This window comes from Theropithecus gelada, chromosome 4 (genome assembly GCF_003255815.1).
Source record: "Theropithecus gelada isolate Dixy chromosome 4, Tgel_1.0, whole genome shotgun sequence".
NCBI lineage: Eukaryota > Metazoa > Chordata > Mammalia > Primates > Cercopithecidae > Theropithecus > Theropithecus gelada.
The window spans coordinates 160,022,300-160,041,226 of NC_037671.1; the positions used below are offsets into that span (position 1 = coordinate 160,022,300).

At 38.4% G+C, this 18,927-nt stretch overlaps 1 protein-coding gene across 2 annotated transcripts in view; it reads right to left on the bottom strand.

The window, feature by feature from the left end:
* Positions 1–10,050: 10,050 nt before the first annotated feature.
* Positions 10,051–18,927, bottom strand: part of AHI1 (Abelson helper integration site 1) — a 209,378-nt gene continuing 200,501 nt past the window's right edge. For both annotated transcript variants that reach the window (XM_025383909.1, XM_025383908.1), the window contains 2 exons: positions 15,460–15,562; positions 10,051–10,411 (listed from right to left, as the gene is read on the bottom strand). In XM_025383909.1, coding sequence (XP_025239694.1) covers positions 10,409–10,411; positions 15,460–15,562 — 106 coding nt within the window. In that variant the 3' untranslated portion in view covers positions 10,051–10,408. The remainder of the gene's footprint in view (positions 10,412–15,459; positions 15,563–18,927) is intronic.

Here is an 18,927-nt window from a genome sequence, read left to right on the forward strand (position 1 = left end):
GGAAAAGCCACAGGAGCGGATCCTGGAGGCTTTTATCCACCCTGCTGAGCTGCTTGGACTTTTTCAGATGAGATCGGGTGCATTCAGGGTGAGATGGCTGTAAATGATACTCGGGCTTTTACAGGTATCAATCAAGTGTCTTAACTTTTCTGTCACTTCCAAGGTGATTGAATTTCATTTGTGGTATCGGAAGGCACAAAAATAGATGTATAGGAATTATTCTAGGCGAACAGGAAGATCTCAATGGCTTTAGGATAATGGATAGGGCTTCAGTGTGGAGTTTTAAGGAGGCCATGGTGTGGTCAGGCTTGCATTTCATGAAGTGGTCTGTGGTACTTCCAAGCTGGTGAGTTGATCTAATGAAGCTTTAGGTCAAATGAAAATATATTGCCCCTTAATAGAAAATAATTTATTTGCATTTGAACAATAACTACTGGATTTGAATATACAATGCATTAAATGATTGTGTTTTGTTTGGCTCATAAAAAGGTTTTGAAAAAGGAATTCTGGTCTTTTCTGCATATCTCTTTTTCCCATCTACAAAACATAATTAAAAAACATTTAAATGCTCTTATTTGATTCAAAAATGAAAACTGTGGAAAGGACACCCTATTTAATAAATGGTGCTGGAAAAACTGGATAGTCACGTGTAGAAGAATGAAACTGGATCTCTCTCTCTCACCTTATATAAAAATCTACTCAAGGTGGATCAAAGGTTTAAATCTAAGACCTGAAGCCATAACAATTCTAGAAGTTAATCTTGGAAAAACTCTTCTGGACATTGGCCTAGGCAAAGAATTCATGACTCAAACCCCAAAAGCAAATGCAGCAAAACAAAAATAAACAGGACCTGATTAAATTAAAAAAGCTTCTGCACAGCAAAAGAAATAATCATCAGATTAAACAGACAATGCACAGAATGGGAGGAAACATGTGCAAATTATGCACCTAACAAAGGACTAGTATCCAGAATCTACAAGGAACTCAAACAAATCAGCAAGAAAAAAAAAATCCCATCAAAAAGTGAGCAAATGACATAAACAGACATTTCTCAAAAGAAGATATACAAATTGCCAGCAAACATAAATAAATGCTCAACATCACTAAACATCAGGGAAATGTAAGTTAAAACCACAATGAGATATCACCTTACTCCTGCAAGAATGGCCATTAATACATTTGATCTCAGCCAAAAGACTGAGAAGCGATAAAAATGGCCATCATTAAAGTCAGAAAACAATAGATGTTGGCATGGATGTGGTGAAAAGGTAACACTTTTACACTGCTGGTGGGAATGTAAATTAGTACAACCTCTATGGACAATAGTATGGAGATTCCTTAAAGAACTAAATGTAGATCTACCAGCAATCCCACTACTGGGTGTCTACCCAAAGGAAAATAAGACATTAAATGAAAAACACATGCTCACATATATTTATTGCAGCACAATTCACAGCTTCAAAGATATAGAACCAACCTAAGTGGCCATCAACCAAAGAGTGGATAGAGAAAATGTGGCATGTGGGCCAGGCGCGGTAGCTTACCTCTGTAATTCCAGCACTTTGGGAGACCAAGTTGGGTGGATCACCTGAGGTCAAGAGTTCAAGACCAGCCTGGCCAACATGGTCAAACCTCATCTCTACTAAAAATACAACAACAACAACAAAAAATTAGCCAGGCATGGTGGCAGGTGCCTGTAATCCCAGCTACTCTGGAGGCTGAGGTAGAACAATCTCTTGAACCTGGGAGGCGGAGATTGCAGTGAGCTGAGGTCGCGCCATTGCACTCCAGCCTGGGCAGGAAGAGTGAAACTCTGTTTCAAAAACAAAACAAAACAAAGAACAACAAAAAAGAAAATGTGGCATGTATACACCGTGGAATACCACTCAGTCATAGAAAGGGACAAAATAATGTCTTTTGCAGCAACTTGGATAGTGCTGAAGGCCATGATTCTAGGTGAAGTAACTTAGGAATGGAAAACCAAATACCATACGTTCTCACTTAGAAGTGGGAGCTAAGCTATGAGGATACAAAGACATACAGTGATATATTGTCTTTGCAGACTCAGAAGGGGGAAAGTGGGAGGAGGGGTGTGGGATAAAAAAACTATATATAGGGTACAACATACACTACTTGGGTGATGGGTGCACTAAAATCTCAGACTTCACTGCTATATAATTAATCCGTGTAACCAAAAACCACTTGTACTCTAAAAGCTATTGAAATAAAAAATATTTAAAAAAATTCTCTTATTTGACCTGTGTTGGGATTTCATATTTTAGGTTCTTACATAAAAATGAAATACACAGAGAACTGCAGCAAAAACACAAACATAAATGACTACAGGAAGAGACCATAACTTGATTCCAAAAAGCATATATCTAAATTAGCCTAATTCATAGTTGCATCTTGCACAGGGAACACAGATTGGCTTGTCTTATAATTTATTTCCACATTTCTCAGATGTCAGTAAAGAATTTTCTTGTTTGGAAAAACACAGCACTGGGCAGAGGGCACCTGGGTTCTGATCAATAGTTGTTGGTCCAGTCATTTGACTTTTTTGTAACTGGTTTTCAAAAATAAGAGAATAATGCCTTTTCTTGTCTACTAAAAATTGTTATGAGGCTCAAGTTTGGTAGAGTATGGAGTTCCTCTGACAGCCACTGTAGGGTGACAGCAGCCATAATAAATATTGTGACAATTTCAAGGTGAAACAGAGTAGAAGAGCCAAGGCTCCTGGTTCAAGTGTCTGTCTGTTGAATAAGTGAATGTGTACACATTCACATTTTGACATACACATACATTAAAAAACATTTAAATGTTAAAATTATTGAGGATCCTAAATTACAAAAATGTATTTAGGAAAGTAGTCAATAATTCCAGCTACTGATAGGTAAATAGAATTAGTCACACTATCTGTATCCAGTTGTCAATATAGTCAAAAAATAAAAATAAATGGTGGGGAGGGCGAGAGGAAGTAGAGCATCAGGGCCAATAGCTAACGCATGCAGGGCTTAAAACCTCGATGACAGGTTGATGGGTGCCACCAACCACCATGGCACACATATACCTATGTAACATACCTGCACGTTCTGCACACGCATCCCGGAACTTAAAGTAAAATAAAAATAAAAATAAAAAACCTAACCTCCTCCCGCCATGTGTGCATAGAAATGTCATTTCTCCTGATTTTCTGATGCCACCTTGTTTACATTTTTTACCTACTTTTACCCTTATTCATTCAAATTCATCATTTGTAATAACCTGGTTTTAAAAGGGGATTTATCAGAACATAGACCGTGTTCTACGAGGGATATTCACTTTTAGTTGTGTAGGAGGTTGAGAAAATACAGGACTTTTCGGCATTAGGATTTGATGATGCAGCTTCAGGTGTGAATGTTGCCTAGTAAACAGCAGGAGTTGGCAGAAGGAGGCAGGGTGCTGCCACTGGTGTCTGTGGTCCTGGACAGGTTACTTGTGTGAAAGAAGGGTCTTCGTTCTCGTGTTTTTGGGCACACCCTCCCCAACTCTGACATGGAATAGCTCTGGAGGAGGACCTTCTGGTGTGGGAAGCGGGAGGGCACACAAGCTTCTCTTCCATGGTCTCTCATTCACATTTCCCTTGAGCTGCTCGGTTTGGGGATCTGCTGGATGCTTTTCTTTTAAAACTTAAGCCGAGCAACAAACCTCTTAGGTCTTCCGAGACAGGATCCATTTCCAATAGTAAGGACAAAGAAAGAAAATACAAAGTCAAGTGTTTACGGTTAACCTGCAGTAAGCAGGCTGGGACCACTTGAGGCCCCTTGCCCAGCTTCTCACCTCTTTCCCACAGAGCAGGACTCATTCTCCATCACCTGGGACCTTTCCCTAACATCTTTTCCTTCTCACTGAAATGTCCAGATTTAAGGTTCTCAGACCTCCTTGACCCCACTTGTTTGTAGACTGAGAAACTCTGATCTTCCCTAGGAAATGGGCAAGGCTGTGGACCATCATACAATATAGGTCTCACTTTTCATGGGAAGTATCTTCACTTCACTCCTGGAGCCAAGAAGGCTCGTTTACTACACAGCTCCATCCTTAGCATCAGTCACTATTTTACCCGCATCAAATTACACACACCAAATCAAGAGCGGCTCTTTCTTTCACACTGATATGATCCGACATAGAACATATTGTTAGATAGGATCTATTTTGGCCAAAAACCACCACAAGCTTTACATTTTCTTCTTTCTCTGGATTGGATGAGGTGGGAGCAGGAATAATTTCTATATTTATTTGTACTTTAAGTTTGCAAATGGCGGGACTACAGCTTCCAAAAGAGGCTGGCACACAGAAGCTGGTCTTGTGAGCTTGGCTTACAGGAAAAGAATGTGTTGGAGAGACAACCAAGAGAGCTGACCTTCAAATCTTCCAGGAGAGAGTCCATTCTAGCTAGCCCGAGGGACACATGCATGGGAAGCGCTGACCAAATTGTATCGTTCCCCTTCCCAGGACTGTCCCTCTTCAGGAAAAGACCACACATGGCAAAGAAGAAACTGAACTCATAATTTCAGTCGGGGATATTTTCCATATTCTATATATTGTTATTCTGAAATTCAAAAATTGCAAGTCTGTCCTTGGCTACAGGGTACCCTAAATATAACGGCCCTATATACATGTATGAAGGCAAAAAAAAAAAAAAAATCTACCTTCACTTAATGTGACTACAGGATGTCTAACAACTATAGTATAACAGTCTGTCGCAAGTGTATTGGATGTTTCAGTTTGCCAGACCTGTCATGATAAATTAATTACAGGATGTTGCAGAAATGGCAAAGCTCCAGCAGCATCTTGCATAGTTTAATATAGACCCATTTCCCCATTTCAATGTATTTGTGGTTAGATAAATCCTCAGAAATTTACAGCTGCTATAGACTAGTTTATTATGTACTCTGCCTGCACACATGATAAGTATAAGAATTCGACGTGCTTAAAGTGCATAGATTTTACTGATATTTCTTTACCACCATGGAAATATTTAGTTGCTAAAAGTAGCATCAGTAGACACTTCTGAACATTAACTTTTGTATAAAAGGCAGGGATGGTTAAACACATTATTGTGCTTTTTATTAAAAAATCATAGTTCAGGAAAAATTATGTGGAGCATTTATACAGAATGGCCCTGTGAACAAATTTAAGACAAAAAAACCTTAAACACTGATTCTCAGCTGAAAACATCAAAAAACTAAACTGAAGCTACCAAACTTTTCTCCAGGGAACCTTCTTCCTTTAGTCTTGTGACCACTTTGCGCAAGCTTCAGTTGCTTATTTTTGCTCTGGCAGCAAGTTATGTTCCTCAACTTCTTGCTTTTTCCTCCTTTCAGACTATTTTTTTTTCTTATCTTCACTAACATCTCCCCTCCAAGCAATGTTAAGAAATCATCCTTTGATTGGCAATATTTGAGTTTTATAAGGAAACCATTCTTAAATTTTCTTCTATTCTTTCATTGGGCTCAAATGATTTTTATGAAGAAATGAACTATAGTGAGTACAAATCATATTGTTTAGTACTTTTAGAAATAACACTGAAGTATATATTGGACCATTTTGACCTAAGTGATAAGAGATAGAACATGAATTATGTGTGTACATATCCCTTTTTTTTTAGACTGAGAAACTAAAATTGTTGATTCTTAGCAGCACTAGCTTCCCCAGCTTTTTGAGATGAAAATAACCCATCTATAATCAGTATGAATTTGAGGTGTTAGAAGAGCAACTTTAGAAAACAGACTGCTCACAACATATGCCTGATGTAGATTTGAAGGGGATCATTAGAAAAATAGCATTCTTTGTGTTTACAAAACAAATGTTTTTGTTATCCAGTTCCCGCCTTAGCTTAAAGTATTTCCTATTCACTTTAATAATTAGAGCAGAAGGATATGAAGAATGAAGTGCCTCATTACCAAGTTTGCTTCCTGGGTCTCTGCAGAGAGTAGCTGTCTGCTTTTGCCTAGTTAGTCTATTGTTAACCCTAAATGATGCTGACATTCAATTCTCCTGCAGATAATTGTGTCCATCCATAGAATGAGTTCTCCAGTCAACACAGCCTTTTGATTGACGTGCTTCTTGATGTTTTTATTATCTCATATATGACTGGAATGGCGCCTTTTCGGTTTCTTGAATAAAATGTTACTGTACATGTAATTAGTTTGATTCTATAGAATCTGTTTCTTAACATAATTATAGTATGGAGTAAAGATTTACTAAAATAGTTATCTAATAAAAAAAGATCAGTTTTTTAAAAAATAATTCACTCAGATATATTTTATTTAGGTCACTGTTGAATGACAAACATTTGAGATGTTTCTAGTCCCTGAGTGTGGTCATAGGTACATGCCAACTGCTTCCTTCCTCTTGTGTGTGCTGTCATCTCCAAGTATCAGCATTTTCCTCTCCACAGCAACTGAGATCCAGTACTTTACAGATCACCCAGTGGAGTCTGACATCTCCATTTGCAGCTAGCAGTGGCTGGAGTTGTGCAGTTGGAGAACTTACTTAACTTTCAGAACTTGGTTTCCTTAGTTGTAGAGCAGGGAAGATTTTATCTATCTAATGGATTTGATGTGAAGAGTAAATGAGGTCATGTACATAATAAAGTGAAGATTTGGGGACTATTTTCGGTACAGTTCAATTAAATAGAAACGAAGAAATATATAGCTTAAAACATGTGGATTGCTTAAAAATGTTTCCATAATTCACTAAACAGGTATGGCCATCAGATGGAAATCATTTGAATACATATAAAAATGTAAGGTCACAAACTTTTGTTATAGTTTCTAGAACTTCCTTTTAAAAATATTTATGGCTAAATATATGACTAAAGTGACAACATGTCACATGAAGCTATAAAATGGTAAGTATTTCTCAAACATAGTCTTGCTGAGCTTCCTAAAGAAAAGATATCTTTCTTTAATTAAATTCTTCTATAATTTAAAGATAATATTAAGGTCAAGTATTCATTTGTATGTGACAGAAACCCTGCACAAGATTTCAGAAGTACCAAGTGTTAGCCATTTAAAAGCATTGATTTCATTTAAAATATGCATTTTACACATACATTTGCATACATTGTGTAAAATATTTCATGTTTTAAGTCTTTTAAAAACTTGATTTTTATTCTAGCTTTCCAAGTCCTATACACAGTATTATTTCAATACTGAAGAAACGTTAATCTTCAAGACAGAGCTGGATCAATAATTGGGAAGTGCGTTTCTAACAATGGTTTAAAAATATTATTTAGGGCCGGGCGCGGTGGCTCAAGCCTGTAATCCCAGCACTTTGGGAGGCCGAGACGGGCGGATCACGAGGTCAGGAGATCGAGACCATCCTGGCGAACACCGTGAAACCCCGTCTCTACTAAAAAATACAAAAAACTAGCCGGGCGAGGTGGCGGGTGCCTGTAGTCCCAGCTACTCGGGAGGCTGAGGCAGGAGAATGGCGTAAACCTGGGAGGCGGAGCTTGCAGTGAGCTGAGATCCGGCCACTGCACTCCAGCCCGGGCTACAGAGCGAGACTCCGTCTCAAAAAAAAAAAAAAAAAAAAAAAAATATTATTTAGATATAGAAGAAGATAATGTCAAATTGTTACTTGTTTGGAGAAAAGAGATGACATGGGATAAAATTCAATACTTTCAGAATAAAGATAAAACAAACCCAATTTGATATAAGGAAATGTTTAATACCATACATCATCAAATGGATTCTGGCGTTTGATTTTCTGCTTATCGGCTGGATCTACTGCTTAGAGGGCACTGTCATGATCTCCCTCACCGCATCTCATCTCAGATTGAGTGGTAAAGACCTTTTATTAATCTATTCATGAACATAACCCTAGTCTTACTTTGTCAGCAAGACAAAGGGGAAAAGGACTGGGCTTTCAGTAGAGCCAAATTTTCCTGGTGTTTTCTTCAACTGCTATTTTTGTCTTTAGTAGTTGCAATATAAAAATAACCCTTCATTTTTCATATAAACCTCAAGATCTTAGCAAATGCTTAGCTCCCCCTGACATATTTTTCATTCATCTTAAATTATTTCTAAACCTGTTGAAATTCTTGGTGATTCCATCAGAAAATCAACACATATCTCAAAATTATGAGCTGAAACTGCAGAGAAACAGATATTTTTATTTTTAAATCATCAAGTGCCTTCACAAGACAGAAAAAAACAAGCTTGTACAAGAGTGACTCAAGCTGGCTGGGCCCAGCTGTACCTGATGCACAGACTTATGCATCCAGAACAATGAAAACTCAGTGCCATCGGAACAGACTTTTGCGCTGATGGCTTCAGGCTTCAACAGTTATCAATGCCACTCAACACTTTGAAAAATGCCTTTTTTAAAAGTTCTACACAGCAGGGACATGTTTACCAATTTTTATGCCTCTACAACATGTGCAGGGATAAGAGCCAAATATATTTTTATTAGAAGATATTTCACACTGGGTAAAATTTACACCTCAATGCCCAACATTGTTTTTCTCACTTCTTATTTTAATGGAATTGACTGTCTAATTTGGATAAGTCTTTCTAATTTTACATTAGTTTTCACTTTCTTGGGGTTATTTTATCAGCAGACCTTATCACACAGTTGAGAAAGGAGTCAAGAAAAGAACAAAAAATGAATACCCTATTATAATATCTAACTTCAAAACATATAATCTATAATAATGATGCTATTATTCTGGAACTTAGAAATAAATAAATGTAATATAATAATGTAAAAATATTAAGATTAAAATAAATATTAAACAATGTAAGTCTACAAAATAGGTATGTGCTTAAATATGAAATGCTTTTTATTTTATTTTATTATTTTTTTTTTGAGACGGAGTCTCGCTCTGTCGCCCGGGCTGGAGTGCAGTGGCCAGATCTCAGCTCACTGCAAGCTCCGCCTCCCGGGTTCACGCCATTCTCCTGCCTCAGCCTCCCAAGTAGCTGGGACTACAGGCGCCCGCCACCACATCCGGCTAGTTTTTTGTATTTTTTAGTAGAGACGGGGTTTCACTGTGTTAGCCAGGATGGTCTCGATCTCCTGACCTCGTGATCCGCCCGTCTCGGCCTCCCAAAGTGCTGGGATTACAGGCTTGAGCCACCGCGCCCGGCGAAATGCCTTTTTTTTTTTTTTTTTGAGACTGAGTCTGGCTCTGTCGCCCAGGCTGGAGTGCGGTGGCCGGATCTCAGCTCACCGCAAGCTCCGCCTCCCGGGTTCACGCCATTCTCCTGCCTCAGCCTCCCGAGTAGCTGGGACCACAGGCGCCCACCACTTCGCCCGGCTAGTTTTTTGTATTTTTTAGTAGAGACGGGGTTTCACCGTGTCAGCCAGGATGGTCTCGATCTCCTGACCTCGTGATCCGCCCGTCTCGGCCTCCCAAAGTGCTGGGATTACAGGCTTGAGCCACCGCGCCCGGCCGAAATGCCTTTTTTAAAAAGTAAAGACATTTGGAACACTGTTGTCAGTCCAGCCAAAAATCACTTTTAGTTTAGGTGTATGAAGTTACCTACATGATTCATTCTTAAGAAACACAAACTTTTAATTCGAAAGTAAATTGTTTTCTTTTAATGTCTTTGTTACTGTAACCATTTTGAATATGCCATATTCTAAAGCTGGTTATCTTTTTTGTTTTTTGGAGACAGACGTTTGCTCTGTTGCCCAGGCTGGAGTGCAATGGCATGATCTCGGCTCACTGCAACCTCTGCCTCCTGGGTGATTCTCCTGCCTCAGTAGTTGGGATTACAGGCGCCTGCCACGACGCCCCGCTAATTTTTGTATTTTTAGTAGAGACGGGGTTTCACCACGTCGGTCAGGCTGGTCTTGAACTCCTGACCTTAGGTGATCCACCCACCTTGGCCTCCTAAAGTGCTGGGATTACAGGTGTGAGGCACCGTGCCCAGCCAGCTGCTTCTCTTTTGAATAAAGTGAATTTCAAAAGCAGACACTTCATATTCTGGGTGTAACACCACATATATAACCACATTACCGATATAATAATATTAAATGATTACTTAACAGACATCCTAATAATGCAAACACCTTTTATTCACATTTGCTGAGTAGCAATTACAGTGTTTTCTTCATGAGTTTTCCAACACTGGTAATGTAACTATGATGCAATTACTACCAATATAAGTACCAATACTTGGACCAACAACAATCACAATGGTTTATAACAATTGAGCTCATAGGTCACATTGATTTTTCCGCCCACAACTTGATTCTGATTTTTCTAGAGTCATTCATAAGAACAAGAAGTAGTGGATCCTTTCTTCCTCCTTAGTATATGAAAATTCTGAACTCTGAAGAGAAATTCCATTTGGTTTAATCTGTCATTTTCACCTCTGTGCATTTGGGCATCTCTTCACTTTTCTTCAATTCTTTACTGGAAAGAAAAATATACAACATGTACTAAATAAATTTGAATAATGTCTTCTGACTACAACCAAATCTTAGTGTGCTCAGGCAATAGCACAGGTGATAAAAGACACTGTGTAAAACACAAACACATACAAACACAACCAAAAAAGACCAAAATACTAATTTCCTATCTTCTAGTTTGCCTCTCAAACATATTGTTAGCATCTCTTTGAATTATTAGCAATTGTTTAAGGCCTGCTCCTGCATTGACAGGTTAATGTAAGCAAGAAATACATACAATTCCCAAATACAGACACTAAAAACTCCAAACCATGAGTAACTTCCAGAAATGAAGAGCAGGCAATCAGAGTATATGAAATTCTTCATTCAATGGGAAAAAAAAGTCCCCATGAATGATATTCAGGGTTAGTGATTCGAAAGGACCATAGATAATTTTATTAAATAGCATTCTTTCATTTAGTCTAAGCTATGCCTACTTTTATATAATTAGGTTATTACATTTTTCAAATCAATTAAAAAATGGGTTGTCTCATTTCTGATTGATCAAGATAGTAACAATTAAGCATCTAGATGTGGCTCTGATGTAGAACAAATTATACAATTCATAAAAATCAAGAACCAATATGCAGATGAAATAAGAAGTTGCTTCCTTAGAGAGCAGGTAGTATTTGCACTACAACTAGTGTGAGATAAACTAGTGGGGCTAAACCTAACATTTTTTAATGCAATCATTCCTATAGTATCGATGAGTTCTGGACTTACACAAAAAGGTTACTCTCCTTCCTCTAAAGAGAAAGGCTTAACACCTGGTTGTCCTTAGAAAACACATGGCAGTTTCAGAATGATGGCAAATCTGGTTAAGGTGGCAGTCAACTCCATCGACCACTCCTGAGAAAAGTGACAGCTGGCACATTGTGGCAAGAAAGGGCAGCAGCTAACCATTCCCGAAGGGCTTTCCCTGGGGACACAGGAGGGGTTGGGGACACCTGTGCTTTAAGGAACAGGCCCAATCTTAAATCAATGGTCGGCCTATCTTTTCATATAAAAAACATTTACACATGAGGGGCAAAAAATTCTGTGTTACTAGATGTTTCTTGATTTTAAATTTGTTAAATGGAGCTACTCCAGGTAAGCTTGTATCATATATAGAAGCCCAAAAATATGTTCCAGGGAAGTTCATGAATGCACATGAAGTTGAGTATAAAAATGGTACAGATGCCAAGGTATAGTATCACTAGGGGCAAAAAAAGTCTCCCTGTACATAAACAGAAAAAGTACATAGAACTTTCACCAAATTAGGATCTGATAAAAATGGAAAAGAAAGCAGTTTCAATGAAGGCTGGGCTAAAGTCACACGCAAAAGGCAGTGAGGAGGGTAAAGGATCTCAGAGGAAGAATAAGAAAAAACAAAGTGAGAGGAAGAGTTCGTGGTAGCTCGAGGACAACAAAGAATAAGAAAAACAGAAAAGGGAAGGGGGAGAAGGAGAGAACAACAGCTGGAAATTAGTGAGATGGATCCTGCACGTGCAGAAGATGTAGGACAAGGGAAATCCATCAGGTGGTGACTGCACTGTGAGAAGTAAACAGAGAAGCCAGAAGGACCTTCAGGAGAGGAACCCAAAGAGAAATTCAACTCGAAAAATCTAAAGTAGGCAGCAAAGATAACATCTTTGAGGGAAATGATTCAGACTTAGAAGAGGAAGAAACACACTGGATAGAGAATGACAAAGATGGCGCATAAAAGGGAGAAAAGAGACCGAATAAAGATGGTCAAGTGCACCCTTCGGACACTGGCCCACCCCTCCTGACAATGGGAGGAAAATCAAGAGTGGCACACTGGTTTGATGAACGCTAACAGCAAAGGGACCTGAAAGCTAGGAGACAACAGGGATGTGCTGAAAGAGGGAGAAGACATCTAACCAAAAGACAAGAATAAATGCAAAGCCATTCCCTCTCTCTCTTCTCATAAAGTATCTCTATAATCTAACAGAGGAAGAAAGTAACGAAGCAAAGGCCTTTTTAAAGGCTCTTGTGATGAAAAGAGAAAGAAACATTCTTCTTAGCAAGCTTACGAAAACAAGTATGAAACTAGGTTAGTGTTTGTGTGTATGTTATGTCTGGGGAATAAGATTCATAAAAATTCTGGGCCGTGGCCGGGCATAGTGGCTCATGCCTGTCATCCCAGCATTTTGGGAGGCTGAGGCGGGTGGATCACTTGAGGTCAGGAGTTCAAGACCAGCCTGGCCAACATGGTGAAACCCCATCTCTACTAAAATACAAAAATTAGCCAGGTGTGATGGTGGGTGCCTGTAATCCCAGCTACTCAGGAGGCTGAGGCAGGAGAATCACTTGAATCCAGGAGGCAGAGGTTACAGTGAGCTGAGATTGCACCACTGCAGTCCAGCCTGGGCAACACAGCAAGGTTCCCTCTCGAAAAAACAAAAATAAAAACAAAACACAACAAAAAAACTTGGACCTTACCCCACAAGACATTCAATCCAATAGATCTTTCCTGAAGGTTTACTTCTGTGGCAAGACATCAGGCTAAGTGCAGGGGAGGAAAAAAATGTGAGTATGTATTAAATAATAGCCCCTGACTGGAAGCACTGCCCATCTAATCAGAGTTCATATACAAAGCAATGTGTAAAACAGCCCTGAACTTGGGATCAAGAAGATTAATTCCTAGCTCAGGCACTTTGTAGTTGTAACTTCGAAACCTTGGTTTCTTTAAATGTAGAAACAACAGGCTGTATTAGAAAATTTTTAACAATTACATTCATTTTGAAAGAAATGATCGAGTAGTAAATATACACTAAGTAGATAAATTAGAAAATGCACAAAGTTAAAACAGAAGAAAAAAATCACCATAATCTTACTACTCATATAATTATTGATGTCTTTTGATGTATATTATATAAACTATTTTATAATCTTTTACTTAAAAATCATAAAGATATTTTCATGTCCATAAAAATACTTCCATAATATGATGAATAATAACCATATGATATTCTGTTATATAAATATTTCATATTTTAATCAACCCTTTATTTTAAAAATACTGCTCGAAGGAGTAGCCTTTTAACTAAATCTTTCCATGTATACTTGAATACTTTCCTACAAGAGATGCCTTGAAGTTGAACTGTTAGGTCAAAGACATGCACATTTTGAAAACAAAACAACAAAAAAAAACAAACCCCAATATATCACCTAATTATACTCCACAAAGAATGGATCGATCTTATCGTATTACCAGCAGTGTAAGCAGGAACCCACGTCCCATTTTCTCATCAATACTAGGTATGTATCATAAGTTTGAAACTTGTCATTTTGAAAGGGTAAAATACCGTCTTGTTCTATTGTTTTAATTTTCATTAATTTGATCAATGGATGGTAAACATTTTTCATATGTCTGTGGCTATTTATATCTATCCCTTTAAAAATTCTTTAAGAATGTCCTGTATACCTTTGTCCCGTCTTTCTACTGCTGTATTTTTTTTTTTCTTGTTGAAAAAGCTCCTCTTAGAGCATTTTGTTTGTTAAGGGTATTACTCCTGGCCAGGTGCAGTGGCTCATACCTGTAATCCCAGCACTTTGGGAGGCCTGACGCTTGAAGTCAGGAAATCAAGACCAGCCTGGGCAACAAGGCAAAACCCTGTCTCTACTAAAAACACAAAAACTAGCTGGGTGTGGTGATGTGTGCCTGTAGTCCCAGCTACTCAGGAGGCTGAGGCAGGAGAATCACTTGAACCCGGGAGGTGGAGATTGCAGTAAGCTGAGATTGCACCACTGTATTCTAGCCTGGGTGACAGAGCAAGATGTCTCAAAAAAAAAAAAAAAAAAAAAAAAAAAGTATTACTCTTTTATGGATAAATCTCTTCCATTCCAAGTTACCGTTCATTTAAAAATTCTATGATGTTTTTTCTTTTTGACCTGCATAATTTTAAAGTTTCCATTATTTAAAAATCTGTTTTATGTTTTCCAATTCCAAAATCATTCATTAGCCCATGATTATATAATCTATATGCTTCTAATTCATCTATATGCTTCTGTACAATTAGATTTTAGTTTTCTACAATGGAAAAATAAAAATATGAAAATTTTGAATCTAGTTCCTACAAAATGACAAATTCATAAATGTGGACATGAACAGCTTTGTAACATTTCACTTTCTTTTTTTTTGAGATGGAGTCTCGCCCTGTCGCTCAGGCTGGAGTGCAGTGACACGATCTCGGCTCACTGCAAGCTCTGCCTCCCGGGTTCACGCCATTCTCCTGCCTCAGCCTCCCGAGTAGCTGGGACTACAGGTGCCTGCCACCGCGCCTGGCTAATTTTTTGTATTTTTAGTAGAGACGGGGTTTCACCGTGTTAGCCAGGATGGTCTCGATCTCCTGACCTCGTGATCCGCCCGCCTCAGCCTCCCAAAGCGCTGGGATTACAGGCGTGAGCCACCGCGCCCGCCCCGGAGTTTCACTTTCAACAGAAACTTCACTTCTACTTAATAGAGAAAAGGCCTTCTGGCAGGCCTTTCCTGCCTTTCTTATACACCAACCCCTACCATCCAAACACATTTTCCCACTGGCCTGTCTCAGTAGAAAAAGTGGCCCACTCTTGAGCAGTGATCCTCTGGATTTCCTTAGGCCCCCTGGGACTGTCACTCGGCTCCCACACCGCAGATGGCTCCTTCTCAAGTGGCTCTTTCAGTTTGTAAATATTCTTGTCATTCCTCTCGTTATAAAGATCTTCTCTATACCCTGTGTTTTCCACTAGTTACCGCCTAGGCTTTTCTCTCCTTTAAATTCCAGCTTCTAAAGAGAGTAAGACTATTCTTACAGTCTTTTTCCCTTTGGGCTGGAGACAATCTGATTTATGCTTCCGGGTTTCTCCATCAAAACTATCTTCTCCAAGGTCGCAAATGGCCTCCTGGTTACAGATCCCAAATGGGACTTGTCAGTCCTTGTTTCTCTCTGGTATTTGTCCTTGCTGACCATGCTTTCCTAAATCTTTTCCTGTTGACAATATAGCACAACTTTCCATTGGTTTTCCCCTTACCTCTATTAGAGTGACTTTTTGGCCTGCTTGCTCATTCTTCCTCACCTGTGTTTCCATTATGTGTCCTTGGTCCTCATGGCTCTGTTCTTTGCTCATTTCAGAACTATAGGAGGGAAAGATCAGAAAGAAGGAGCCAATAAAAGAGAGCTGAGGTAAAGGCTCAGATGAAGCTTTGATCTAGGGACGTGGCAGTGGAAATAAAAATGGGGATAAATGTGAGGACATGACAGAGAAAAACATCCGGCAGAACTAACAAGTATACACGGGGGTGAGAGACAGGGAGCTGCTTAAAATAATGTAAACAGACAAACCTTTGGCCGGTTGAGCTCCTTTTTAGCCATGATAAAAGGACAAGCATAAAATAAATGTCAAAATCTTAAACTATTATCTGTGGACTTACAGAATAAAATAAATTTCATCTGTCTCAGAAAAATATTAGATGCCTGGGAAAAATCGGAAAGTTCTATCAACTTAGGTGGAAACACACACACACACACACCCCCACACACACACACACACGTAAAAGTACAGGACATTCATTAATGACAAGAAAAGAAATGAAGGAAGCTTATATATAAGAAAGCTGTAACATCCTGATCTGTGGAACGAGCAATGTAGATTTCCAAATGATTCAATGGCAACAGCAAAATATAAAACAAATGTTTTGTGGATGAGTGTGTAGTAATGCACTTTATATTAGGAGAAAGAAAACACAAAAACAATGAAAAAAAAAGGAAAACAAGAATGGAAGAGAGTATCTTCTCTCTAAGTTGTCTAGGAATGGTGAGAAACACCACAGAGGAGCTTGAAAAAGATGCAAGAATTTCAAAATCAGGTATTAAATAGGACTGAATAGAGATTCTTGTGAACTAAATGATATTTCCCCCAAATTCATATGTTGACACCTGAACTCCTAATGTAACTGTATTTGGAGACAGGGGCTTCTAGGGAGATAACTAAGGTTAAATGGAGTCAGAAGAGTGCGGCTCTAATCTAATAAGACTAGTATCCTCAGAAGACGAGAAAGATGAAAAGCGTGCTCTTTTTGCATAGAGAAGAGGCCACGTGAGGATACAACGAGAAGGCAGACATCTCCAAGCCAGGAAGAGAGGCCTCAATGGAAACCAATCCTGCTGGCACCTTGATCTTGGGACTTCTAGCCCCCAGAACTATGTGAAAATAAGTTTCTGTAGTTTAAGCAATGAAGTCTGTGGTATTTTCTGTGGCACCCTGAATAGACTAACAAAGAAATGTATAAGTAAGTGAAATGAAGTCAGATGACTGAGAATGAAAAGGTCAGAAATTACAAACAAGAAACGACAGTAAATTTAGATACAATGATAAAAGAACAAAGGAAAGGTTAAGTTCTGGAAAAAATCACTGATAACACACAATTTTAATCTTTCTGAAGTGTGCCCTTTTGGCCTTATTTCCAAGGAATCTATATTCTATACTGATAAGGTGAATAAGGGAAGCAAGCCAAAGATAATACAGCAGAGACAATGATACAATGGACTGTGGCAAACTGGAGAATGGATGACTCATCTAAAGGAGGCAGTCCATCTCAGCTCATTGATGGATGTCATCAAAGAATGTAGAGCTGAGGTCCAGAACTCCAGATTATTTTCAAGAAGTCAGAAATCTGCATTTCTTTTAGGTGAAATGTTTAAATATCTGGACAGACAGACAGACAGACACACACACACACACACACACACACACACACACACACACGAGACCCCATGCATACTTGCTGGTCTGAGGGTATCCCAGGCACTGCCATACTTTTGTGCCTTAGCTCCTGACTTCTAGGCCCTATTCTTCTTGTTTACTCCATCGTGTCTATATGGTCTTCAATGCTGTCCTCCTCTTTGGCTTTCTCTGACCACTAAAGCCCACTCTAGGAAGATCAGACTGTAGTGATCCTCTTTGTTCTTTTATCTCTCACAATCTATACACAATCTATCAAAAAACTACCTTGAAAATACATAGAACATCTAGACCTTTGCTTGTAGCCCAGATAGAGTAGGAGGAACTAGATTTACCTCTCGTCTAAAACAACAACAACAAAACCTGAACAAAACACATGAAACAACAACTTTCAAGATACTGAGCCACAGACAATGAAGATCCGCAAAGGTTCCCCTCAAGTATCCAGCAGAGAACTGATGTGTGCACACGTCTGGGAAAATTACTTGAGGCCCTGAACAGTGTTTATTCCTACTAGCAATGAACAGAACTGTCCCCGAGGAAGCGCAGACACTGGCCTTACTAGACAAAGACTTAAAATTCGTAATTAAAAATGTGTTCAAAGAACTAAAGGAAACATGTCTAAAGAACTAACGTATGAGCAATGTCTCACTAAATAGAGAATATGAATAAAGAAATAGAAATTACACAAGGAGGAAGTAATACTAAATCTACACAGACTATTTCAGAAAATTGAAGAGATGGGAATTCTTCCCAACTTGTTCCATGAAGCCAGAATTATCTCCTTATCAAAATCAGCTTAAGATGTTACAAAACAAAATTACAGACCCATATTTCTCATGAACGAAATGCAAGAAGTTCTAAAGGAAATTTTAGCAAATCAAATTCAACAATTTATAAAAAGGATAACACGCCACTAAGTAGGGTTTCTCCCAGGAACGCGAAGTTGGTTTAACATTTGAATATCAGTGTAATTCACCATATTAAGAAATTTAAAAACAAAAACCATAGATTACTTAACCAATGCAAAAACACATTTGAGAAATCAAACATCTATTCCTGACAAAAACTCTTAGGAAAGGGAAACTACCTAATAAAGGGCATTTATAAAAAACCTGGAATAACATCATACTTCATGGTAAAAGAGCAACTGCTTTCCTATTCATTTCCCACATGATCAGGAACAAGACAAGAATGTCTATTCTCACTAGTTTTATTTAACACTGTATTAGAGGTTCTACCCAGTGTAACAGGGTGAAAAAAAAAAGTAAAGTCACCCAGATTGTGAAGAAAGAAAACTGTTTTTTATTTGCATGATTGTCTACATAGACTATCTCGTGGAATCTACTAAAAGCTATTACAGCAAACAAGTGAGTTTAGTAGCGTGGCATAAAACAAGATCGACAAACAATCATCGGTAGTATTTCTATAAACTAGTGACAAATACCTGTAAATTGAAACTTAAAAACAATACCATTTACATAAGAAATATGTAGGAATAAATCAACCAAAGACCTATACACTGTATTTCCAAGACCTACACATTGAAAACAAAAAAACATTACCAAGAGAAAATAAAGAAGTTGTAAATAAATGCAAAGATATATCATGTTAATGACTCAGATGATTGAATATTGTTAAAATGTCAATTCTCCCCAAATTAATATCTGGATTAAATGCAATATCAATTGGAATATGCTATAGAAATTCATAAGCTAATTCTAAAATTCATGTGGAAATGGAAAGAACCCTAAATAT